Genomic DNA, 26,958 nt, shown 5'->3' with positions numbered 1-26,958 from the left:
AACTCTGTTTCCTTTCCATTTTTACTTGTACACTGAACAGAGAAGGACTTTAAACCCACAGAGAGGCGGAGAGCTAATTTAAAGCTCATTACTGCAGTTGACGGTATGTGTGAGTGACCGTGTTTGCATTTGAGTGTGAAATCAGGACCCAACCGCAGCGCGCAGTCAGACAGTTTCTTCAAATTTTCAGTTTATAAAGGGAGGTTATGTGTTTCTGTGGTAACAAGAGAAGTGTGAATATTAAGAAAAAAAGCATCCGGAAAGCGAGGGAGACTGTGACTAATGGCAGGGATTTGTGGGTGGAGGGGTCATTTATATATGGTTTCCCCCTCCCTCTGTGATGCTGTCAATGCTGAGAGGGATCATCTGCAAAAAATACACAGTCCGTCTTTATCTTCACTGATTCTGTTAAGTGTCGCCATCACTCACAGCTTTTCTTTTTGCAACCTGACATCTGAATTAATCAACTGTTTAATCTGTGTGAGATTGAAAAAGCATTCCTTAGTTTGTATTACTGTAGACAACAAACCAAACACACAGCCAGTAAAGGTAAAAGATAAAGAAAAACTTAAAACAGAACCATAGGTAAATTTTAATCACGTTTTATAGGCTTATGTAAAATCACCAGAAAAGACATGTTATTTGTCTTAATGTGAGCAAACCTCCCCTTGCTCCTAAGTGCCAAGTCCACTAAATGTAAACAAACAGCATTTTGCAGAACTTAAGTTTTCAGCTGCTCCAAACAAACATGCAATTTCTTCTTTTAATTCTTATTTATTCAACATTACACCATGACGACCTGTCCAGGGTGTATCCTGCCTAACTGAGGAATGACTGCCGGAGATGGGCACCAACTCAATGACCATGCAACAATAAGCAAGCACCCATAAAGTAATACTTCCAAGTAGAACTTGAGATTTAGTCAGAACTGTTTTTTTTTTGTCACTGCATGTTTTCAAGTGCTTTAAATGGTTCAAATTTAATGAGAAAATGTACCAACACATCACCCCTGAATTCATCAACATAAGCTCAGCAGACATGCAGTTCCAACAGGTGTTTGTTAACAGCATACCTGTCAAGTCTCCCATTTTGGCTGAGAAACTACCATATTTTACTCCTGCTTCCATATTAGTATTTTCCTGTAAATTTCCCATATTATGCAGATAACCTCTGCGCTTAGGCACCCCCTGAATGGTTGCCATGGTTTATCCAAAGATTTCTCAAGAATGCAATAAAGTTCTGGTGAGGGAATAACATTACAATATGAAATGAAGTTTAAAAAATATATATGATTATGTAATAACACACATTTTCTCTTTTTTGTTCCCATTAGGGCCACCTCGGGATTTGAGCTTCATTACTTGCAGCTAACGGAACATGATGCTAACTAGCGTCTCATTATGCATTACTTAGAGCTGTGAAGTCAGAACCTGGATCTAGGATCATACCTGACCCAATTCTGACTTTACATTGTGCAAGTCATAAAACCAGTTTGATTTGCCAATTCCTGTGCATAGTGACCAAGCCAACTATTAGCCATCCAAACTGATATGAATTCTCTTTTGTTATCTTTCTTCAGCAAAAGGGCTAGCACCAAGCTGAAGACTTTTATCGTCCTGTTTTTAGTAGAGTGAGAAGCTAATGCTTGCCAAAAGTGGTGGTCAGAAGAAGCATTCAGTTGATTATTTTTGTAAACGTGATTGATCACAGATCTGCGTCCACTAAAGTGCAGTTGCAAGACTTTTGCAAAACTGCCCAGCGTTGGAATTGATGGATGAAGAGCAGGTTTAGCTCATACAAATTATATTTCTTATTTCTGTGAAGTCTACATTTCACAACTTGCTTTAATACTAATTTCCTTTCATTTCCATATTTATGAGCATTCCAGACTCCTGGACGGCATTCATTCTGGCTTCAGCTGTCCACTTTCAATGCCAAGACAAGTCCAGGAATTTCTAAGTTCTGCAGGCCAAAACAACCTGACTGCAGTTAAAGCTTACGTAAGAGGAGGAGTACCTCCAACTTTGCAGGACAAGCAGCCAGGAACACAAAAAAATTATTTCCCATTCTAGCAGACTAAACATCAATAGCGACAAAGACAAACACTTTAGCAGCTACACCAACAAAGTAACAGGAGGAACAGCTGTAGCTAATGACAGAGCAGGGTGGTACCATGGCTAATGCAGAACCTGGGAAAAGTATTTAAGATACAAGTTAAAAGTCTACAGCAAGGTAGGTGTGAAGTGTGGAAGATAAATAATGAGCAATGGACAAAGAAGCAGAAACACATATGGGCTACCATTAGACCTGTTGCACAATAAATCCATTTATCATGTAATAAATTAAAATTAGCTTAATTTCATTTGTACAACTTGCAGTTTTTAGCTTCTCACTACAGGACGATAAAAGTCTTCAGCTTGGTGCTAGCTCTTTTGCTGAAGGACAGTTTTGTTTACAGAGATTTCATAATTCATTTTATTTGTTGTTTCTGTCATTCATTTTGTGCATTTAAAATGTCTTCAAGTTCCAGTGTCAAATGTTAGAATTTAAAGTTTTTTGATATTTCAGGAAAATTTGTTATTGTAACAGGAGTATCTGCCATGTTTTCTGTAATTGTTTCAGGAGGTTTAATGTCCTCTTCATTAAAAGAAGAGGGCATTTAAAAACAAAAAAAAACAGCAAATTATTGCATTAAGCCACTAAAACAATAGTGTATTAGGGCGGAGGGTAACAACCTGCATGAGTATACACAGTCATTGTGTGCAGGAGCATGTGTGGCGGATATATGGAGGAAGCTGTGTTTGGCCTCAGATTAGAATACAGGACTGGGGTCCCACTCCAGGAAAAGAGACCAAAGAGGGGGAATTTTTTCTCCATTAGGGACATACACTCACTGGCCATCTTATTAGGTACAACTTTTCAAATACGAACAGAAAGTGAGCCAGTTGCATTTCAACAATTCAGTGCATTACTTGCTGAAGTTTTAGCACTGGATTTGCGAAGAGAAGGGATTTAAGTAATGTTGAACAAGGCACAGTTGTTGCCAGACAACATTCTTTTTTTTTTTTTTTTCTAGAAACAGACAATCTAGTGGGATTTTCATGCATTACCACTGCAGAGAAAGGTTGGAAAATAAGAAAATATCTTGTGAAAGGCAAAAATACTTTGTTGGTATCTGAGATCAGAAGAGGATAAACAGAATGGTTCCAGATGATGAAAAAAGCAACAGAAAATTAACTCGTTTCAAACAAGGCAACGCCAATATGATCAATGAATGCACTCCTGTCAGGTGACAACACACCCAATTAGAGTTCATTTTAGCTGGAACATTTAGACAGGGTCAGATGTAGAACAAACAACATGAAATCATAAATGTAGCCTGCCTTGTAGCAGTAACTGAGCACAATTAAAGATGCCACAACCTACCCAATTATTGTTGACGACCCTTTTATAACAGTATTCCCACCGGTCAATGCACCGTGCTAGAAAGCTTGCATCGTCTTCAATCTGACACCATTTGGTTGCCCAAAGGTAGATGTAAACATGCATTTCTTAAATTGCTTGTGTTTTTAAGTGCAAGCCACACATTACGTTCAAAGAAAAAAAAAATCTAAATGCAGGTTAGATAAGAACAATGTTATCTCTTAAGAGCATCTCATCTCTTCAAGAACGAGTTTCCTTTTATTTAAAAAGAACTTTTCAAAACCTGTCAAACAAGTAAGCATCATTGCACCACTGTGTTGGGGTGATAAAGCAGTCTCTACGTTATTGTATCTAAATTTATGACCCTCAGAAAGCTGGGTGCTCCACTTAGGACTTTCTCAAATGAGGACACCCCACACAGGAGAACACACACACATTTGTGCACTCCTACAAAAAACACTGCAGGCAAGAGTATAGCGTCATTGCAGTAACCTTAAAAATGAAACGATTCATCAACCAGGTATATAATAATCTCACCTAATCAAACTTTACCTGTATGGATAAGTCTTATTGGTTAATGCTGGGACTCATTGTACGTTCAAGTAATATCTTAAACGATAATATATTTTTTTACAACCAAAACATTTTAAGTTTGTTTAAATTAGAATTTCAACTACAAGACCAACATTGATCCAATATCATTTTAATTGCCTGGTCCTCAACTGTTCAAACACTTTTTAACAAGTTTTCCAGGCTTAAAAACAGACTGCAGAAGCTGCCAAGTATGCAAAGGTGCCATTAGACTTGCCAAATTGAAACTTTAGGGTGTGTAATTGCTGGTCAGACTTTGTTTGGCAGGGACAACATCTGCAATTATGATTAAGTAAAGACCTGGGCTCTTTTAGCAAGGAAAAAGCTCGCATGTATGAGCTAATATCCCAGCGTACAACCTATTTTACAGTTTAACATTTACTGATGACTCTACAATTCCCTGCCAGACAGAGACACAACCTGCCACTCACCTCTGAGAGACCATTCTCACAGTTAGCCTTTTCTCAGTTGCTTGTATCCCAGTATCCTTTCGCATGTTAGATCCATGTCCGACAACCTGAAAAGTTTCAGTATAAGGCCAAATGATTTAAAGAGGTAGTAGTCGCTGTTGTCGTCCCACACCTCTACAATATGAGGTCAGCTCAAAGAGAAAAGAGACACTGAAAGGAAAGCAAAGGGGGGACAGATGGAAACAACGCAACAGAACTGACTGCCCACAGGGAGAGGAGGGGGAGCGACAGGGAGCGAAGAGCTTGCACATCCAAGCAGCCCACTTCCTGACCAATTAGTGCTGCAAAACTAGTCTCTCTCTCTCCCTCTCTCCACTTTTCCAAATGGCCAGTTGCTCTATCCGTCCTCCCTCACTTTGCCGAGCGCATTCGCTTCAAGTACCTGGAGAGCTGCCAGCACTGCAGGTGACACAAGTGACACTGGAAAGCGCAAGAGGAGCCGTCACTGAAACTGTGACAACCTGCTGAGAGGCTAAACGGCAGATGAGCAGCGGTGACGAACTGTTAATGTGAAATAACAGTGATTAGCAGTAAAGAGGAGGGTGACGGGTGAGGGAAAAAAAGTGACATTTATGCAAAAGAGGACTACACACAGATGAGCCGTCTCGTCTAACCCCAAAAATACACCAACAAGTGGGTCGCACTGCCTGCAGTTGTCTAACCAACCTTCATATCCACATGCCTCCGATGCAGACATTTGTTTCTGGGGGAGAGGTTAACTTGACTACAAACAACAAAAGTACACATTTCATGAACCCATACGTAGCAAATGGCCATGAACGTATAACTTATTTGGTCATTGTTCTGCATCCTAGTGGGGCAGGAAAAAGGAAAGTCCCTTCTCCTGGAGCCAGTGGCAGTTCCTGCCCTCTGGTAGCAAGGCTTCCTGAGATTGATAAAGCGACTCCTGGCCCTGTCAGCACAACTTTCTCACTTGAACGTTTTCACCGTCTTTTCCAGGGAAAACAAAACTGCAAGTGCCCCTGGAGCAAAAACAGATGGTGGGAAACACTGGCTTTGATAAGAAAACTACACAGCTTGCTCTAATGCCCTAATTACTTTTTGAGTGGTCAATCTTTGAGGGAACTCACTCAAATGAGGGGTGACTATGAAAACAAAATGTATGTGGATTAGAAACTGACTGCAAATGTCATTCCCTGGAATATTTCCAATAGTAATGGATCTTTTAATGCAGGATTGTAGTCTGCCTGATATTGTGTTAACCATGAAGTCTGTGTGAATTATTAATTTTCATCATGGTCAGACAGACTGAAATTGAGCCCCGGCTATAGATTATATTTGTGCAAATAAAAGGCCAAACAGCTCCTACAGCACTTTGACAGGTCAATTTTGACAATGAAATAAAGTATTAATGGCTGACACCTTTCACAACTCGTATTTAGCTTTTATTCTGTGAAACTTAACCCAGCTAACTGGGCTAGTTTTCTAATATATATATATATATATTCTTCAAGAGGCTTGCTTTGATATACAGAATAATCATTACCTTTACAGCAGCTTTATTTGGTTGGGTAAATATTTAGAATCAACTTATCTACAATATGTTTAGGGTGAATATTTGTTTTTAGTCTGGGGACTTATCTTTGTTGTTAATTTACAACATTTTAATTAATAAGTTTTAAGTAGCGAGCTGAATTCAGTAAAGAGTAGTTACAGTTTCGTGTCATTTTTCAATCCATGAAAGGGACAAAGTTTAATGATGTCTTTCCGGTGAAAGTTTAATCTGCATCCTTTTCAAATGCTTTAAGAACAAACAATAAGCACATGATGTCACATGGTAAATCTAACTGGGTGACTACTAAAGGAAATAAGTCATATCCTATTTAGCGAGGTGGTTCTGTCCATACCGGTGAACTAATCCACAAAACATTTGTATTTAGTCGAAAAGAATCGATCTATTTTTTTTTCTGTATTAGCTTTCAGACGCCAAGGTGTCATTGAAAGGATGACAGGTTTTATCCAAAAGGAGCAAAAAGCACAGAGAAAAAAAAAATAAAAAATCCCAAAACAACAGGAAGGGTCCCTCCTCCCATTTCCCGCCTATCTTCAGTGACTTGTTTACAAACGAGGACCAAACAGGACGTGACATAATTAAGCAGGTGAATCATGCTCACACGACGGCTTTTTCATTCTAACGTCACTAAAGGTTCTGACTGCATCTTCTCATCAGAGGAAATGTGACCGAGTCCATCATTTGTCCCCTTTGTTCAGAATCTTCACTACAGTGATCTCACTCCGAGTGTTCCTAGCCGCTCCCGCCTCCACCCACACTTCACAGCTTTTAGATTTCATACGTGTCAACGAATGTGGTCAGTTTGTGCTCTGAATAATGATGAAGGTGGCAAAGAACATGGCAGTTTAATAGACACCAACTATAATCCAGGTGCAGTAGCAAAGTATTCACATATTTTGAACATTTATACATGTCACATTACAACCACGAGCGTTAATTTTTAGGATTTAAAGTGTTGGTCCGAAACAAAGCAGTGCATAATTGTGAAGTGGAAGGAAAGGGAAACGCCCCGAGTCAATACTTTGTAGAACAGTCTTTTGCACATCACTCATCAGGACTTGATCCGTTTTTGAATGATAAAATGATTTATGACAGTGATCAATTTGCTCACCAAATACATGACTTATGAAGAAAATTTTATTTTTTAATGGAATCAAAGTAAATGAGGCAGAATACACATTTACAAATTTGTAAAATAAAATTGAAGACTGTATTATTTTCCGTCCATTTCACATATATATTTTCGACTTCATGCATATGTAATACCTTTTCTGTTATTATTGTATGCGCCACTAAAAATTAAGCTATCCGTTTAAGGTAATACCACTGAAGCAGGTGAATCGAGCAGGTGATGAGTAGTTCCCTAAATGCTGAAAATCATCCGTTTGTCTGAACACTATTTAAATGCTGCTTGAGCAGAGACGTGTGCATTTTATGTCAAAAGATGCATTCAGTTCTTTTTTGACATTTTGTGACACTTCTGTCTTCACCAAGTCAGTATTGCAACCATGTTGTAGTACACCAACTAGATTACAGTTGATGTGTTTTTTAAATGTAATAAAAAACAGTAGGTACAATGAAGTATCCAGAAGTTATCCGTATGAGGACTAGATGGTTTGATGGCAACATGACTGGTCAAGCCCCCCAGGATTAAAGATGAAAAAGACATAACCTTCCTTTATTCATGAGAAATGTTTCTAGATCTGCAGTTGAAATAAATTAAATGAATGCAAGAACTTTGCTCTTTTGGAAAAGACTGGCAAGCAAAGAAATGTTAATGCACCCCATTGACTGTATGAGTCATACAATCTGGAAAAGATTATAGATTGTGCAGTTTCTGAAGACAAATACCAGAATTTTAATGGCTGCTACTGTTTATGTGCAGCTTTAAAAGATTTTGTATTTAACTTTAATTTTACACTTCACATATTAATCCTATCAATTTTCATGATATTAAATCAACTATAAAGAATTATGCACTCAATTTGTCAAATACAAACTGAAAGGTTGATTTGCACAACAGTGATTTTAGAAAAGAATCATTACAACTTTGCATGTACAGTTTTGTGAGAAGCATTTAAAGACATCCTACAGTTTTAAAATATCAAATATATATTCATATTCCCAATATTATCTTAATGCTTAATATTAAATATTACTTCAGTATTTGTTTAGAATTATAAACAAAGAAGATATAAAAATGTATATAAAAGGGAAGAAACTCAACCATTTAGTGAAGTAGGAGCCTAAAAACACATCATTACTCAGACTGTGATAAAGTACGGAAGAGAAAACTTGTCTGTATTTTAACCACAGTCGGGGAATTGTTCCATTGCATTCAGGCGCCACTTTGTGGATAGTGGTGTCTGTGTGTGTGGTGATGTGGGTTTGAGAAGGATAAAGAGCCAGGAGTGCATACTGGCAGGTTCCCTTTGACCTGTGGGGGCTTTATATTCTCCCATATTCATATTGGGCTAATACTCTGCCTTTCCCATGCCAGCGCAAAACCCTGGAGGCCGAGCCCTCTCCATCCCTCTTCTCTCTTTGGGAACCTAAGATGTCAGCACACACAAAAGGGGCAATGAGAGCTGTCCAACTCAAGCAGGGGCCATTATATACAGTACCAAAAGAAAATTGCTCTTCTCCCAAATACTAAACCCTCTCTAAGAATCACCGATCCGTCATCCTCAACTGCATCTCCTTTTCCAGTCCTTCTCTTTGATTCAGTCTTGAAATTTCTTCTCCTCCTTCACTTTCTTTCTATCATGTCTTTCACCCCCTTTCAACTCCACCCCCATAATAAAGTAAATTGTAGGTTTTGCAACCACCAAGTCCTAGATTAATTGTAAACCTTAGAGTGAACAACGCCAAATCTCCAGTGAGCCATCCAAAAACCAGACACGAAGATCCATGTAGGTCACGCGAGTATAGCTAAAACATGAAACCCTGATCCTCTACTATTAGGGGAAAACAATGAAAGCTTCTAGAAAAGGCTTCTAATGTTTGTGTTGAGGCATGTTAAAGAGCACAGGATAAAAATACACACATTAAACCTACAATAATCTAGATTGGAGTTAACTTAATCTCTGGTATGCATCTATTTGTTTTATTTTTTTTAAGAAAGTGTCTAAGATGACAAGTCAAAGGCTGTCTGAAGAAGGCTTGACTTATCTGGTCTCAACTAAAGCAAATATTTTCAAGTGCACTGGCAATGAAGGATTTTCTTATTTAAAACATAATTAATTTGTCCACAAATCAAGTAAACCTGTACTTGCATACTTGGAAAGTACATAAAAGTTAGGTTTAAAGGGTTAAAAAAAAACATATGCATACTTAGAGTATTATCATCTTAATAAATTCATGCTCCAGTGTTTTGAAAGGAAGCTTCTGTCTGACCAATCTCTGGTGAATGTGATGGCCTTGTGATACTGGTTTTGATGACGGAGAGAAAATATGAGGCGGTACTGTGAGAGCATTTAGACACACAGGCTACAAATATCACACAGTTTAACTAAATGATGTCTGAACAGCTTTAGAGAAAGTAAACATAAGGGCAGATGATTCTGACATGTCAAAAGTTGACCCCCATATCACCAAATGGAAGATGGACCCCTTAAACAACACTGGAGGATCAACTCTACACCTGAATTGGCTTTAACCTAAATTTGAGTAAGTCTGCAACATTTCATCTGGGCTAAAAACAAACATGCTTGGAGAACTTTATTATTTGGGTTTTCTGCATTCATTAATAAAAAGTCAAAGAAATAAACATTAAAATGAACTAAACTAATGATTGTGACGATAAAGGAAAATGCATAAACTGCAGAGAAGTACATCCAGTCCATTATGTTATAGTTTATGATTAAATGCTATGATTAAATTATATGCTATTCATAACAAAATAGGTACTGGGTGAAACTGGAAAAAAATATGCTTTTTATACGTGTTTACAGGGGACAAACTGCAGTAAAAATCTACAAAGTTCTCCAAAGGAAAAACTAAGACCCAGACTCAAAATTGATGACACCCTTCTCCTTCGTTCTTCACCAGAACTCTACCTTTAATAATCTCCAGGTCTCTCAGTGTTGATCTGCCTTTAGGTTCACTGCAGTGTCCATCAACTGTGCCATGTTTCCTGTGAAGTGTGCAGCTAATGTAGGCCATCAGTGACTTCAGTAACATCAAGCAACTGCTCAAATCCAGACCAGAAACTAAATCTGCAACACACACAAACATACACACACACATATATCCCTGTGGAGCTGTAACAGAACTCAGGATCTGGGACACCAGAGATAAATGTGAAGAGAGGCATGAGGAAATGGCTTGTAACTGAAAATATCAGAGAGAGAGCAAATATTTACATTCTGATATCAATCATGTAATTAACAGCAATTCAACTTCAATGATCAAAGATGAACATGCTTAATGTTCTGCCATTTTAAATAACTTAACTTTTTAAAAGAAGGCAAACATGAACAATGTCTAAACCACAACAAAAACGCATCAAAATAGTTGTAAAAAAAAAAAAGCCTTTTGTACACAATATTGTTAAACATCTACTGCAAAATCAGAAAAAGGCTAATTTTCAATTTGTTTGGCTCTGACCAAAATTTAAAAATCCTGTCGCTTCCTGATTGAGGAGTGCAGAATATTAGCAAGTTTGTATCGACAACACCCCTCAATCAATGTGGGCGCCGTTACTGAGGAAAGACTGAAATTTTGTGATTTTTATATCAGACAGCAGTTTATTCAATTCATAAATGCTAATCGGTTTTACTTTGAGCCTTGTTCGTTCAGCAACAGTATCCAGAGTGTTTTTGTTTTTGGGTCAGCTAGTAACTAACTGGAAAACCAATCAGATTTTTAGTTTCTAACAAGCCAGTTACTTGCCAGAACTATTCACCGGAAGATTTTCCATGCATGTTCATTAATATACTTAAAATGTGTGGATAGTGTATGTAAATGATTAGTCTGTCAAAATGAAAACAATAAGTATGGATGCACCAGTCCATGTTTTTCACAATACCAATACAGATCTCTCAGGTTTAGTATTGGCCTATATTGAACCAATACAGAAAATTAGTGCTGCATTGACTTTTTTTTTAATGCAGTCGTAAAAGTACTAAATTACAAATGTAGTTGATAACTCTGCTCTAGTACAGCACTCTTAAATACCCCAATAACTTTACAAACTTGGTGAAACATAAAAATACAAACTTAATTTGTTCAGTCAGTGCAAAAAGGAATACAACAGTCAATGTAAAATAAGAAATTACCTTGGAGAACTTTCAAGCACATTGCAATTATGTCCTCAACAAAGATTGTGACTAAGGAGTAGTAATCTAATCAAGTAATGCTGAACAAGATTCAAAGGCTAATGCATTGCTGTGTGATGCAACATGAAATACATCAGGACACTGATCTATATGTGGCCCAGATACAAGAAAGCCAAGGAGAGAGTTGGAGTGAGGAGGTTGCTTTATTTTTAGTCTTGTTCCGCATTCACTTTTCACTAGGATGATTTAGAGAAGTGTTGAAGTTCACAGCTCAACATAATCTGCATGCAAAGTACAGGTGACAATGAAGGACAACATATTGCTAAAAAAAAAAAGAAAAATCAAAGAACAATGGTGAACAATTCTTCGGAATAGCTGATAAGATCAAAGCCACGTTATGTACAAAACTGATGGGAAGTCTACATTACTGACAGTTTAGCAAACACCACCTGCGGAGCATTCTGTTCAGCAACTTCCTAAAATACAATTCATTCATATCAAACGGGATCGTTCTTTTTCCACATACACACACGTGAAGTCCACTCCCTCAGACGTAAGAGGCTATTTATACGCCACTTCCTTTTATTTACCCAGCTCATTGTTCAGACCACATCTGCCGAGGGTCAATTCCACAATGGCTGGTCTACATATGTAGCTGACCACACACACACACAGCTCAGAAAGCCTGCAGTACAAGGAATTTCAGCCAGCAACCAGACACAAGGCAGCATTCAGGAAAATCCACTGCTTTTGTTCTGCGCCCGAGTGACAAAGTCTACAAATTGATGCCACCTGTTGCCCAGACATTCTTGCAAACTAATTCACACAATGTCATATCAAAAACTGTATCAATTTTCAAACCCCTATGCACAAAGCAGAAAAATTGAGAGTGGTAATGTTGGAGACTTGGAAAGGGGGCTGAGCAACTCGTTATAATCTTAAACCACTTCATGTCAGCTGTAATACATTTAAAAAAAAAAAAAAAAAAAAACAGCCAGATCCTTCAAAAAGCCAACATATGTTCATAATATTAAAAGTAAGGCTATCAGCTGAACTTGTAAATGTTTGAGCAGAAACTCACAGGCAACAGTCACATTAAACTTTCAGTTTATTGTGTTTAAGCTTTTAGGTCTGTTTTCGCTCATCTCCTAGCTCTCTTACATAAGAATGTTGCCTCAATCCATTTTACAGTAAAGGATAATGCCACTGGGATGAAGTCTAGTGCCTTTGTTGCAGCTGAGTTCTGTATTCAAGTGAGTTTTAACCAGCTAGACTTTGGTGCAAAATCAGTTAAGCTCACATTAGCTATAGTTTCTCAATAAAACGTCCAACAACAAACTGATCTCCCAAATCTCTTTACTTCTTTCTGAGATCTTGTGCATTTGTGCCAATCAAGCAGATTACCGTCGAGTAAAACTGTTTTTCTCCATAATTAAATCAAATTGGTGTTTATATGCATTCTGTAGACCTAACCGGAACAACCGGGACAAGATTAATTTTGTTATCAAAAATCTAAAACAATGTTTCAAAGGGTCTAAAAACCTTCTACAGTTTCTAAACAGTAAGTAAGTGTTTGCCAAATGGGCAATACATAGATTCCTGTAATTTATCAATCTCTACAGACCATTCCAGAGAGTTATTGCCTTTGGGGACAAGAGCAGCCCAAAATGGTTTCTACAGGGTAAACAGCTCACATCATTATATTTCCAACCCAGCTGGCCCTAGGAGTGAAGCAACGGGGCAGAGCAGGGGTACAGGAAACCAGTATGGTTTTGTTTTCAAACCACTGACCAACTGCTTTAACCACAAAGATCTGCGACGCTGATGCAGGTATTACGAAATGTAGCACAGGCTTCACATCTGCTCTTCACAGCTTCTGTACGATTAATTAATTCAAACAAAAGCAGTTTTGACAATACCTCCCATTTTTGCTTTTCATTTTTTGTGTATTTTACTGAGAATGTTAGTATAAACATGCAATTTACAGCTGAGATGAAGGTCTAAGTGCATAAGGTGAAGGTTACTTGTGCTTCCATTTGCATCAACAGAATTTGACTGGGGCATGTCCAACACACTTTTGCGCTTACTTGCTTCTTTTATAGAAAGAAAAAATAAAAAATCATACATGGTAATCAAGTTGGGAACGGACTTAAAAGCACATCTGCAGCTCAGATTATTGCTGAACACACAAAGGCAAAGTGAGCAAAGGACTGCACAAAAGATGAAGAGAAACGGACTCTAAATGATGGAGAAAACAAATCCCGTTTGTTAAAAGTTAAATAGAAAAAACACCAATAAAAAAAAAAAAAAAGAGAAAAAAATGTGGGTTTACCGCTCAGCGAGGCAGTTAGTCGAGAGGTTTTTGTTGGGCACTGCAGTAATAAAATACTGATTTTATTGTCCCACTACATTTTTTTCTCGTCTGTGGAGGAAAACAGCCTTTTGTCAACACAAATAAATGCCCTCTCTTTCCTGTCCTTGACAATGGATTTTTTATTTTGCCCAAGTGGAGATAACCTGGAATACAGTGCGGATATGACACGTGATCCATGTTTTTTTTTGTTGTTTTTTTTTTTGCCAAGCATGACAAAGGATCGGGGATAGAGTGTAGTGAATGTGAAAGCCAATGACTAAATTAGGGGGGATGTCCATTCTGTTTTTGCCAGAACATTCCGGGTTGGGTAAAAAGATATGTGGAAAAAGCACAATTTTAAATTCTTTAGAAAAAACACATTGTTGGCAAAATAATAAAAAGCAAAGCATAAAAACAAGTAGAAACTCTCCAGTAGCTAAAACAAACACAAAGTCACATGTCCAGAAAAATTACCTCACATCTCCAACAGGTGTTTAAAAAAAGCAGCTCTCTGTAGAAAGAGCCAAAGCTAACAGCTTAGAAAAAAATAATCGAGCTAATGTAGAAACCAAATGTCCAACAGCCGCCACTAATCCTCTGCTCTGCTTATCTGCTCACCCTCCCTACATCCAACCATTCAGGACAAGCCGGACCCCTGTCCCTCTGCAGACGGGGGTTTCCCCTGCCAAATGCTGCACTACAATAAAACAAAGCCATCATGCTGAGCTTGCTGGAGGAAGGTGGGGGGAGTCTTTAGGAGGGTACGCTGGGGTGGATGGAGGGCAGAAAGTGAGAGGAACAGCTGCCGAGTAGCAGCGTCGGATGAAGGGGGAGCACAAGGAGAAAAAAGAAACCTGGAAGAACAGGGGCTTTTCTCTTGTCTGTGTCGGTGAAATAAATTACTTTTATGTCTGTAGCTTGCCATCGTTGGAGTGCGCTTCATCCCAAATCTGTGCTCCCCCCCCCCCCTCCCCCTGGACCCTCCACATGGGGGCAAGTACACAAAGACACAGCTAATAGCTTCATTGTTCGGTACTGAATATCTTATGAGCGTTGGAAGTTTAAAGAAAGTTTAACTGCACAGAGGGAGATGGGAATGAGTTAGAATGTTCTTGAACTTGCTTAGTGCCGAGAGCGGCCAATGTGCGTTAACATGACATGGTTTAAAGCCAGGTTTTAACAGATATATCAAAAGTTTCATATTCTGAACATAGTTATAAAAAGGTGATGAGAGGGATCACAAACAGGGTGATGAAGCAGTGTGGTGATAAGCTGGGTTCTCATCCTAGTTTGTCACCTGGAATAAACAGCTGTTGACAGCAATGCACCATTAAAGCAGTGCAATGTGTCAGTGGTATTGCAAACAACAAAACCAACCGGTTTATCACACCTGTAGATATAACATTTCTGGAAACAATGCAAGAATTTGAATACCTTCGAATAATTTGAAACTGTATAAAGACTGAGAAGGACCAGAGAAATATGGATTCAAGAAATTACTAACTTTTCATGTTTTTCCACAATGGTCAATAAGAATGTTACTTCAATGACATCCAAATTTATGCCCAAAACATTGTTATTAACGGCTTTGGACTAAAGAAATAAAAAACCATTACGTCAAAAGGCATAGACTGTACTGCAATAGCATTGTCTTAACCCTACACAGCAGATACAAAAAGCCTACACAGCACTGTTAAAAGACCTGGTTTTTGTGACCTATGAAATAACTTATTACATGTCATTTAATAAAAAGTTCCTCTTGAAATCCTGAACAGCTAAATATCCTGCTGTCAAATAACTGACGGCAAAAGAGTTTAATACCAACCAATAACCCAACTTAAACTGTTCGCTCTTATATTTGCACTTTAGCTCCACATTTGGTACTCCTAGTGCTTTGTGAGATGGATAATTGGTTTAACCCTCTAATGAAATCACTAATGTTTCTGATACAGCCCTTGGTAATCTCCAAATACAGCTGCTCACTCCACCCAGCAGACTGGGAAAACACAAATCAGCCAATTAGATGGCTGCATATTTGACCGGGGGACTCTAGAATAAAATTCAGATATTTTAGCCAAAAAAGGGACTATGATTAGACTATAACTTACTTAAAAAAACATTTTTTTAAAACATAGGTTTTAGATTTTCTTACCGTCCAATACATTATGAAACAAACTGCTCATTGTATTTTTTTTAAGCTTGCATGTATGTTAAAATGAATGGATGCCAGAAATAGTCCAGAGTATTTGGAGAGACTGCAGACATAACAAAAATCAGAGGGCAAAGAAGCAAGCCACAGAGAGGAGACCCTGGGGAGAACACTGGTGATGAGGAAAAGAGAAGCCAACAATGGCACACATTCACATACTAACTCAACCTAAACGTTTCTGGTGGCCTCATTATGTGGCAACACAAGTAGAACACAACAAAATGTAGGAATTTAAATTAGGTGTTCAAGCTGTAAAACAAACCGTACAGACTAATGTAATATCCAGACCTACAAACTTTAGATCTCTGCTCTAGGAGACTAATTTCTCTCCTAATCAGGCTTTCACTGTCACACGTTAAAAAAAAAAAAAAAAAAAAACTTACTTTCCAAAAATCACTGCAAAACAATAAGCTCGCTTTAAGTTGCTTTAAGTTTGAGCAGCTGATATGTCCAGATATCAGCTACTCAAACACCTCACGTCCCACAATAACATCAAAGAAGCGGGCATCTGGCAATCAGTGACATCAGTGCTATTGGTTATAATTGAGGATTTGAACTCGGTTCTCTGAGTAGCTCAGAAGCATAAACAACAGTGGGCTGACTTGCACCCATCATCTGCTTTGACTGTTACATGAAACTGTGGCCAGGCTTAAAAACACGAGTAGCCAAATGTATAACATCAAGACTATTTTACATAAAACTTATTACAGCTACAAGAAGAATGTGTTGCATCCACAGCATATTGAAACTGCTGCAAAAACAAAATTGAAATGGCTAATTCATCTGCTTTTTGGCCAACATCATTGTGTAATGACACTCAAAGGCAGTTGGGAAATGGGATCCGGATCTTATAAATTAAAGCATTACTATAAGGCATCTTTGGAACCACTTTCATTTAAATGGCCTGCATAATAATCCCATATTATTCCCATTGAAATAACAAGGTCTTATGAAGTGAGAATAACAATCCAACCAACCAAAGTAAAATATGTTACTGTAGAAAATGACAGATTCTCACCAAAACTGGACAATAAGCATAGAGCTAGTGTGGGGAACGTTGTTTTGGTACACTTTACATCTTTAGTAACCACTGTGCCAGTCATACGGACTTTTCAAGCCTGTCCTTTTATGGTCGCAGTACACCCATTCTCTGACTGCTACTGCTAGCAGGATAATGCTAGCACCATTTCACATAGATCAAATAAACTGGTTTCTTGAGTTTAAACTGGTTTCTTGAGTTTAATGTACTCCATTGGACTACATAGACACCAAATCTCAATCCAACGCGTCACCAGAATTAAGGCAGTTGTAAAGGTAAAAGTGTGTTGGATCCTATGCACCCATTATTGATTTTCTGCATATATAATATTGGGTATTAAAAAGTCACTTTAGAGCCCAATTCCCAGCTAATTACCGCTGAAAAGTAAAAGTTTAGCATGCATGTAAATAAAACCAGAGGAATTCTTTTTTTGTCTCACCTTAGAGTCACCAAACTGATAATTATAGCTAAGAATTTGCCCCACAGATATAAAAATGTCAATGGTTGTCAAGGGACATTCTTTGGGTATGGCAAGTTGGTGACCCCTGACCCACTTGGCCATTTTTCTTCTTCTCCATCTCCCTGTCACTTAATAGTTCTGCAAATCACCACCAGTCATTTATACTGATAAACATGATGTCATAAACGGGAACCACAGAGAAGCAAAAATGCCACTTTAATGTTCAATCGCTTTATTGTTTATTAATGTTCTCCCCATTACAAATTCTACAAAACTGTTATTAAAATGTTTGGTTAAAGAATATTAAATTTAATATAATTAAAGCATTATTCATCATTATGAACAGAGGCGTTCCCTTACAAAGCAATGTATGGTTTATTTTATACATTATAATAAACATACAGCAACTTTAAATTAGGCAAGAAAATCTGTCAGTTGCACTATAGCCCCATAAATACTTTGACTGCTCCCATAATATGCAAATGCCCTCCAGCTGCAAATACACTAAATTACACACACCAATACACAAAGAGAATACTTATTAAGCACACATGACTAGACACTAAACTGAAAGTCAAGATCTCAGCCTTTAAAAAAGATTTATGGATCATATTAAATAAGTAGAGATAATATACTTTGTTAAATTCCAGCCATTTTTGTAGACCAAAAACTGACCACAAAATTCAAATAGATGCAAATCTGATAATACCTATTTTTTTGTTATCTTGGGGTTCCATCTTCAAATCTTTCCAATGAAAGACAAACATGTGTTGTTCATTTCATAAGTGTGCTGCATAATGGGAAAAAAGATTGACTTTTAGCATTCAAGAAATATTGCATTTCCAAAGACATGCAATTAAAAGTTGCAAAAGAACAAGAAATATATATTTCTTTCCTATGAGTAATACTGTTGAAGCAAGTAATGACTAGTTTTTTTTAAATGCCAACACACACATTTGTTCATAAGTCAGAAAATTGTTAAAAAGCTGCTTGGGCAGAGATTTATGCTTTTTCTGCTTGATATTTTAAAGGCCACCGTAAAAAAAAAAAAAAAGTATAATTTTATTGAGTCTGTACTGCAAGATGCAAAGATGATTGTGGCTTTTTAATATAAAGTAGGTCCAATGAATCATGATAACGTCATAAGAGCAACCAGCCCAAATGTCTTTAGGGTTCATTGGTTGGTCTAACACAAAGAAAATATCTTGTTTCTATAAAAACATAGATGCAATATGCAGCTGAAATTGAGTGTGAAACTAATGTCATGGTGCAGGTTTCTTTTTAGAAAGTCAGGTAATCAAACATATGCTAATGTTCTTTAACCATTTGACATATTGAACATAGCGGTGAGATGTTTAAGCTGTAGTGAAAAGAAGCACAAACAGTTGAAAGAAGCTATTTAAAAATAAACTGGCATTTTATATGGAGACATGTTAGTTGTTTACACTGGCTGCTACAGAAAGCTAGCCTTTGCCTGGAACACACACAAAGGCTGCTGTTTACAGAAACTAATAGCCACTCTATTCATGCAACTCGTTCCAAGGAATAAACTACCAACCTGCATGATTATACTGGAAAATGATGCATCAAAAAGTTGACAAAGATACAAGGAATCCTACAGAGAAACCACTCAAAGTGATGAATGTCTGCACAAATTTAATTGTAGTCCATCCATCAGAAATTTCAGAGCAATAATGAATCAAAATTACAAACCAGGAATGCCACCCTTTACTCTGATGCATCGCATACAAAAACCCCACATGGAGAAAACATTTGTCAACACGTTATTTCAACCTAATGCGCAGAAAACCATCCAGGTATGGATGTACACCTCTGCCACCCCTCTAATTTCAGGCTCATTTTAACCAGACAGGTGAAGCTGGTCTGAGGCAACATATTGCAGAATTTTACAAGGTTAACATTTATACATTATACAAAAGACGAGACGGTAGGCTAGACTTTCTCTGTAAATGTAACAAACCATGTAATTAGGCACAGCATGTTGTTACAGCCCATCTCTAAAGTAAAGGCTCAAGCAGACACGAATACTTAAATAACAGCCTATAGGTATGACTGCTGGAATGTCTCTCAGCTGAACAAATTAAAAAAAGAAACCAGCAGTTATCAGATGCACAGAATCTTTAGAATACTACAAAGGCAAATAAGCATATACATGCTTCACTGAACAACTGGAGCAGATGCATCGAGTTATACATGGGTGTGCCAGTTATATTGTAAGCCTAGCTGTTCCTTTGACAGCTCCCATTTACTGCGGCTTTAGTGATTAAAGTCTTTTAAACCAGATGCACACTTACTGCAGCCTCACGCATAGACTAGCTCAGGAAAAACGCTGAATAAGGAAAAAGAAAACAACGATCACCTGGTATTTCTAAAGAAAGAAAAAATACATTAAAGTAAGTTCATGGTAAAAAGTATGAGTTTCCTTCAAGGTTTGAGATGAGCTGAGAAAATCGGCTGGATTCATCTGATAAATGTGATATTTTCTTCACTTCCTGAACGCATTTATCACAAGTATTACCAGGTCAAGGTGGCAATACCACTCATACTTGTGGACATTTTAAAAAAAAAGGGACAAACACTTAAGATTAGTTTTTATCGTCAATGAAGAAAATTGTATTTTCGGCAGTCTCACACAAGAAAGCTGCAAAGACATATTTGGATGAGATGTTTTATATCATCTTATGTTATTAAAAATAGAAAAAAATATATTTTAAAAAACCCTTTCAGCAGGTCAAAGTACACCTCAAATATCTGGTTCAGTTCTAATCATTAACTATTATATAACAATTTTAATGGGTTAAATATTCAAGGTGGTAGTTACAATTTTTTTTCTTGCATCATTTTACTTTTAATAAAGCATAAAAGACTCATCTGGACAACAAAGAATTTTAAAAGTTTTCTTCATTGATTTATTATTAGTCTGCAGTGTAGATGAGTTCATTTCTTCTGTGGTTTATGTGCCTAAATTTATTTGAAGCTGGGTCACTTGCATACAGAGCACACCCAGGACAATTATCTTTAATGCATCTTCTATCCCTTTAATGCAAAAGTTTCTTGTACGCACTCAAGTTTTTATTTTATCGAGACTTAATGGTAATTCCACACTAAAGCAAAAAGAGAAAGTTACTGCTAAACAACCAAGTAACCAAGACTTAATGGGGAAAGAGGGGGAAAAAAAATCCAAATTGGTCTTTTAAGGAGAGTTCCTTGTCAGCCTGTGTCATAGCAACATAACAGTCCAAAAATATCCCAGTTCAGCACAAAGCAGGTCCCAGCATGTTCGTCTTCTGCTCCCGTCTGGGCCAGTGAAACGCTGGCTGGACATGAGGATACACGATCAGCCATGAACGTACATGCACGCTGCTGCACATCAACAGGAAACACACGGTGATATGCATCAGGTTTTTGTGCTTTGGAGTGCATGTACACACACACACAACACAGTGACAGACAATCTGGAAATTATAACAGGAAGCAGCCATTTGAACTGCATGAGCTCACCCATCAAGGCAACAGGATGACACTTTTTAAAAACACACAAGATAATTAGAACAAACCCAAATAAGTCGAAATGAACACTGATAACATCAAGTCAGGATAAACTTTTAATGAAATCGTGTGACCTTTTCTTCACACTGACATTCATGTCTATTCCAGGCTGCACAGTGTGCAGCTACCACCCAGCTTTGCATGAGAAAAGGCCACGCTTTGCATGACAGTTGAGGCCAGCACCATTTTTTTTTTTTTTGCATCTCGGCTCACGACAGGTAGGGACAAATCTCCCACAGTTATCATCCTTATGCTGCTCAAACTACTCTATGACCTGTCCTGTTCAGCACTCACATCATTAACAACCGTATAAAATCACAAAGACAATATATTTTGAATTTGAAACATCTTGCACTTACACTGCAACAGTTGGATCACGATGTAAAGACGTCAGTTGAAAGACTGTGATCCAGAAGAGAGAAGAGACTTGAGGAGCCGCTTTTTTCCCCCCCTCTGGCAAACCAACAATCTGATTGGACTTGTTCACTAAATCCGTTTTACAAGTAGAAATAATACACTAAGATAATAGCATTATGTTGCATTGTAATACTATAACCACACCAGAGTAGCAGTGCCCACAATTGGGGCGTGACTCCACTTGGAGTCTTGAAATGATGTTCAGAAATAAAACTAAACTAATAAAATTATTAGAGTAGATAAAAAAAAGTACTCACTAAGCACTTAGTGCAAGCTACAATAAACACAATTTGATTAAAAAAAAAAAAAAAGGGTCAAGAGGTTAGTAGACAGGCAAAAAAAATTGTATATTTTATTTGCAGATTATGAATTTAGTCTATCTTGGACTCCAGTGACCTAGTTAGCAACAATAAACTTGCATAAATAATGAGCAGTGATAGTCCTAAGGACACACATATTGCTCAGTACATTACTAAATATATAATCAACAGTTAAAAACAAGCAGCTTTACAGACTAAGTATGCATTATAAAATCTGATCGCCTCAAGCAGAAAGGACTTGCTGTAGCGTAAAATATCAATATTTTCTGGAAGAGGTAAATTTACCTTACATGAAAGGAAGATGACGCTGAGAATTCACACATGCTCCTCTTGAGGTCAACAACATTTCCTGATTTTTAGCTTGACAGGACAAATTTGTGAAGCAGCGTTGTTTAAAAGCAGAAGCTAATTTTAAATCGGCTTGTTAGCACAGCTTGCTTCCTTTTTCCTGTGTGACAAGAAGGAAAGCTCACTCAGCTGTGCAGCTGAAGCCCTGCTAGTCTGACTGAGACAAATGTTGGTGTTGATAGAGGCTGGGAGCCTCTCGTGGCCCTTCTGCTTGCCTGCCCTTGCTTTTATTTTTATCTTCATCTTTTTCAACAGTTTTAGTCCAATGCAAGCATTCATCTCTCTCCCCAAACAATCCTTCAAGGTGTTAAGTGAGAAAAATATATTCCCCCTATCACCTTTCCTGGTCTACTCTCCTGTCCTCCATTGCCTGTTCCATCTTGTTAGCATCTTCACGCCTCAGTTCCTGCATGTGACCTTGTGTCATGGATGGAAGCCAGCACCAGGTGAAAGATCATGACCCCCAAAGACAAAGACCTTCTGCCCTCCTCCCAACCTCTGAGGCAATGCAGAGATTAAAAAAAAACAAAAAAACACCTAACTACCAGTGATGATTTGCCTTAAAACAAAAACTGGAGGTAATACAGAAGTCCTTTCGACAGACAAGAAGCAGAAAAGTGGAACTAATAAACCTTTCATTTACTTCCTAAAAAAAAAAAAAAAAAACTGTTGATTTTTATGTCAGTTCCAAATGTGGGTTTTTTTTGCACTACAAGTTCCTCAAAAACTAATTAATCTGGTCCAAAATAGTCCACGTATGTGCCAAACCTCCCATGGAAACACAGTTGGGTTTCTTCCGCTTGCAGTATGTTTGAACTCCACATGCTTTCTGGAAATGCATCAGGCAGAACAGAGATAAAAGTCTCTGGATGGAGCGAAAAAAGACATCAACACAATCATTGCATGCAGACACAAACGTTTAAAACGTCACCGTTCAAAAGAAATGAAGATGCATTTTGCACACACATACACAACCTTAACATGGATATCGCAGGTTGTTGAGTGATTTCAGCTAATCTTCAGGGACAGAAACCTGATACAGCGTGGGACCAAATGCATCCTATGGAGCCTTCCGTCTAAAAGCCCTCCAGTAAAAATATCCATCCGTGGACATGGGAGAAGGCTGCTGGACAGGTGCAACTCATCACAAAATGAGCCAACCCTTTGGTTTTGTTGCCATCCAGCAGAGATGAATATATCCACCATAACCTATTTTGGGAAATAAATACTCCTTCCAATCATTCTGCTGGAAAAAGAAAACATTCTTTGAGATTTTAATCACTACTACTTGCTACAGGATTCCAAGCTGTCCAAATCTCCAGACATATCCTAATGCCTTTAAAAGAAAGGTCTTGAAGCCGTCATTATACAATCCCTAGGACATAGTCCATCAGACGATGAGTGGAGACATTAAATCATAAAAAAACAAACTACTGAAAGGCCACAACAGTTGAGTGTGTCTGGGATTATTTTACAATGAGGGTCATACTGCAAGAGGAAAAATATTTAAGGACTTAGAAATCCTTGAGACCAAGTCTTTTAAGTGAATCCTTCATTTAATTTAGAGAATTAAATGGGATCATCAGTTGTCCAAGCAAAATACTTGGACCTTCCTTCAGAGCTGGAAGAAAGCACTAAGCACCCAAGTTGCAGTTTTCATGACAACGCTATAGGACAGTAAAACACAAATGTTTAGTTGCGCTTTGGCTTCTTGTTTACATGGTAACAGTGTTTTGGCTGGACAAACGCATAAGGGGCTTCAGAGTGAAACAATTTAGAAATGCAATGCAAATCATGTTGCATAAACAAACTGAAAACATTTTGAAACAATTTATAGAGAGTGAGAATACTATTAAATCTGAATTGATGGTCTCAGCATGAATCAATTCAAAGTTTGTCAATTTAAGGAAACTGGCAGGTTTATTTTGTGTAAGTGCAAATAATAATTCTCATTGATTGATGGATGTTGTAATACATTTGCAATGATGCTACAAGACAAATATCCTCTTTGTGATTGAACTCAGTTTGTTGACAAATAAGTTTCAGCCAATGTGTACAAAAATGCCGTTAATGGTGGTGATGTTTTTTTTTTTTTTTCCTTCACAAAGCGGCGCCCCAAATCAAATTCTGTTTAAGTCCCCATACAACTTTGGGCCAACCCTCTGTTCCAACATCACAACGCTCCAAAACACAAGGCCAAGTGGACCAGTCACTAACAACAGCACAAACAAGTGAAGGTTCTGGAGCAGCTATTTCAGTCATCTGACCTCAATATCTTTGAGCCACTTTGAGGAGAAGTCAAATATGCAGTTCAAGTAAAATTATTAAAAAGAAATGGAACTGAAGCCATTTTGCCAAGAAGAACAGAAAGCTTTTCCATTGGAGAAAATAAAAAATCCACAACTACTGCAGAAGACTTCAGGTTGTTGTAAGTGAGAAAGGAAAAGACAAAGTATTAAAAACTGGGCTACAAGTACAGTTGTACAGTTTCTGTTTGTTTCTCCACAAACAGAAACTCCATTTGTGGAGTTTCTGTTGTATTGGAAAACACAACAGTTTGATAATAAATGACTCGACTAAAAAGATCAAAAAACCGAAAGCAATTTTTTTCACATTATCTAAAAATAAGGTCTAAAAATGGAAACAAATTATTGAATGCATTTTAAAAAGAGAGAAATAAGGCTGCTTGAGGACAGGCTAACCACTTTCTTCTTCTACTACTCTCCAATTTGCATTATTTGTGGTTATTTCAACTGTCGACTTCATGTCTTATTTTAGCTTTTTTTTTTCTCTCCCTTTCCATAACTACATCTGGTCTGGCTTTCTGTTTGGCTGTGTTGTCTTTCTCAACATAGAACGTCCTCTTACATCAGTTATTCTGTTTCTTTTTCGTATAGGGTCAAATGTGTTTTTGCGAATAAACTAGGACTGAGCCTGGTTCTTCTGGAGTTTTTCTTCCTCACTTAAGGAGAGTTTTCTCTCCTCATACACAGTAAGACGGACTGCTGTAACTCAACGACACAATGCAAGTGATTGTCTATTCTCGCTACGAGCTCGTCCAGTGAGGGAATGCTGCAAGTCAATAACTCGATGCAATCTGCCAGATTTGCTTAGATTGAAATCGTTGAAAACTAATTTTGAATAATGATTAACTGGGATCTTTGGACAAAGAAGTGGCTTCTTTTTCCACCTGGTCTTAGTCAGCTTGCATTAAGGAGGTCTCAGAGTGACGCCTATTTTAAACAAGCAGAAAATACTACTTTCTTAACATCTATTCGGTAAATGGTCATATTAGGCACTACTATTAATTAACATAAATCAGATTATTTAATTTTAAAGTGCGTGTTCCATCTGATTTCCCTCCGAGTGACTTTTTCTCTTCATGCTGATTTTTCTTTTATCACAGATACACACATTTCCATGAGATATGAGGTGACCTCAGTATTTTATTTATTTATTTTAAGAAGACTGAAGTTATTCAGTGTGGAAATCTTCAGCAGGTGCCAAAACAAACTGTGCTTTTCCTTCAACCATCTGCTGCTGTTTTATCACCAGCCTGAAGTCCAACCAGGAGTAAAAAGTGGAAATACTTATAATATTATAGTCAGTGTCATTAGCTCAACACCATCTTCAGTGAGACAGTGCTTTTGAAAACTGTTATCTTGGTTATATAAGATAAATTTTCATAAAGGGTGAGTTTATCAAGTCTCACCACTGTCCCTCATTAAATTTGAACTCCTCGTTCTTTCCATTCATCTCACACCACTTAGCAGTCACTCTCTCCTGGAGAGAGGCTGTCACCGCCCCGCAGGGTCACCCTGCAACCTGTTTCACCATAAATCCCCCCCATTATCTTTTATCAGCGTTCATCTGTCAGCTTTTATCTCCGTTATCCTGGGCTCTACCTGCCCTGCACACCTGTTTTAAGGATCAGATAACACGAGACTCTTGTTCTCGCTTGTGCCCCGGAGTAATTCATTAAACGCTCCACTCGAAAATGGTTTCTGCTCCTTATAGGAAAAGAACTGGTATGTTATCACTCACGTGTTTTTTCTGAATATCTCTTCGGAGGGAGTTCGCGTCCTCGACTCCCTGCAGCCGCTGGAGACATGACGTCCTTCATTAACATTAAAAATAGGAGGTCCGAAGTCCGTCTTTATATTTCACTTCCCTGTTTCACTCCTGAAGTCCAGCTGGCAACTTTTACAACGATACGTCATTGCTTTTTCAATGTAATTGGCGTTATGGCCTGCGCATGCGTAACAACTTCGACAGTCAAAAAGAAGCTTCGCGCTAAATAGTTAACACCTGCTAATCGCATTCAATACCATTATTTTGAAAATGAATTAAGATGTTACCAAAATGAATTAAATTTACACACACACATATATATATATATATAAAACTAAACAAATATATATATATATATATATATATATATATAGAAACAAATTATTGAATACGGTTTAAAAAGACAACGTTTTAAAGTTTTAATATGACAATCTTATCATGAAGGGACACATTATGCAGTTATGTGGTTTTTATTTTCCACTGTAAACCATTTTCTTTTGTCTGGACTGCTTTGTTAATAAACATAATCCTTCCCTTACGTCTTCATTTTAAAGATCTCAGGTTTCGTCCGGTGAGTAATACCCTCACTGTGGATGAGATCTCACCCTGAATGATTATGCCACAGAGAATTTGCTTCACAGTGAAGTCCATGTTTGTTCTCAATAAAATATCACCTTTCTCACATCAAGATGACTTCACTGCCAACCGAAACTATTCAAAACCTCAACATTATAAAGGATTTACCCCCTCAGGCAGCTTCTCGAAAGGCAAAGGAGAGCAAAGCTGTCTGTTAACATTACTGTCCTCCCAACGTGTCAGTGTCTTGTTCTCAAGAAAAAAAATCTTGTTGGATAACTGTTTTTCTACATGCTTG

General features: G+C 37.7%; 1 protein-coding gene across 2 annotated transcripts in view; it reads right to left on the bottom strand.

Moving 5' to 3' along the window:
• Positions 1–26,277, bottom strand: part of LOC106960044 (pleckstrin homology domain-containing family G member 1-like) — a 45,069-nt gene extending 18,792 nt beyond the window's left edge. The window contains exon 1 of one of the 2 annotated variants that reach the window (XM_015052961.1): positions 26,058–26,277. In XM_015052961.1, the coding sequence (XP_014908447.1) occupies positions 26,058–26,142 (85 nt within the window). In that variant the 5' untranslated portion in view covers positions 26,143–26,277. Of the gene's footprint in view, positions 1–10,076; positions 10,198–26,057 lie in introns of those variants that run through there. The other variant, XM_015052960.1, reaches the window with a different exon arrangement.
• Positions 26,278–26,958: the final 681 nt, after the last annotated feature.

Source organism: Poecilia latipinna, unplaced genomic scaffold (assembly GCF_001443285.1).
Source record: "Poecilia latipinna isolate Pla-1442-1.1 unplaced genomic scaffold, P_latipinna-1.0 Scaffold1149, whole genome shotgun sequence".
NCBI lineage: Eukaryota > Metazoa > Chordata > Actinopteri > Cyprinodontiformes > Poeciliidae > Poecilia > Poecilia latipinna.
The sequence above is the reverse complement of the archived record's forward strand: the minus strand, read 5'-3'. Positions and strand labels throughout refer to the sequence as shown.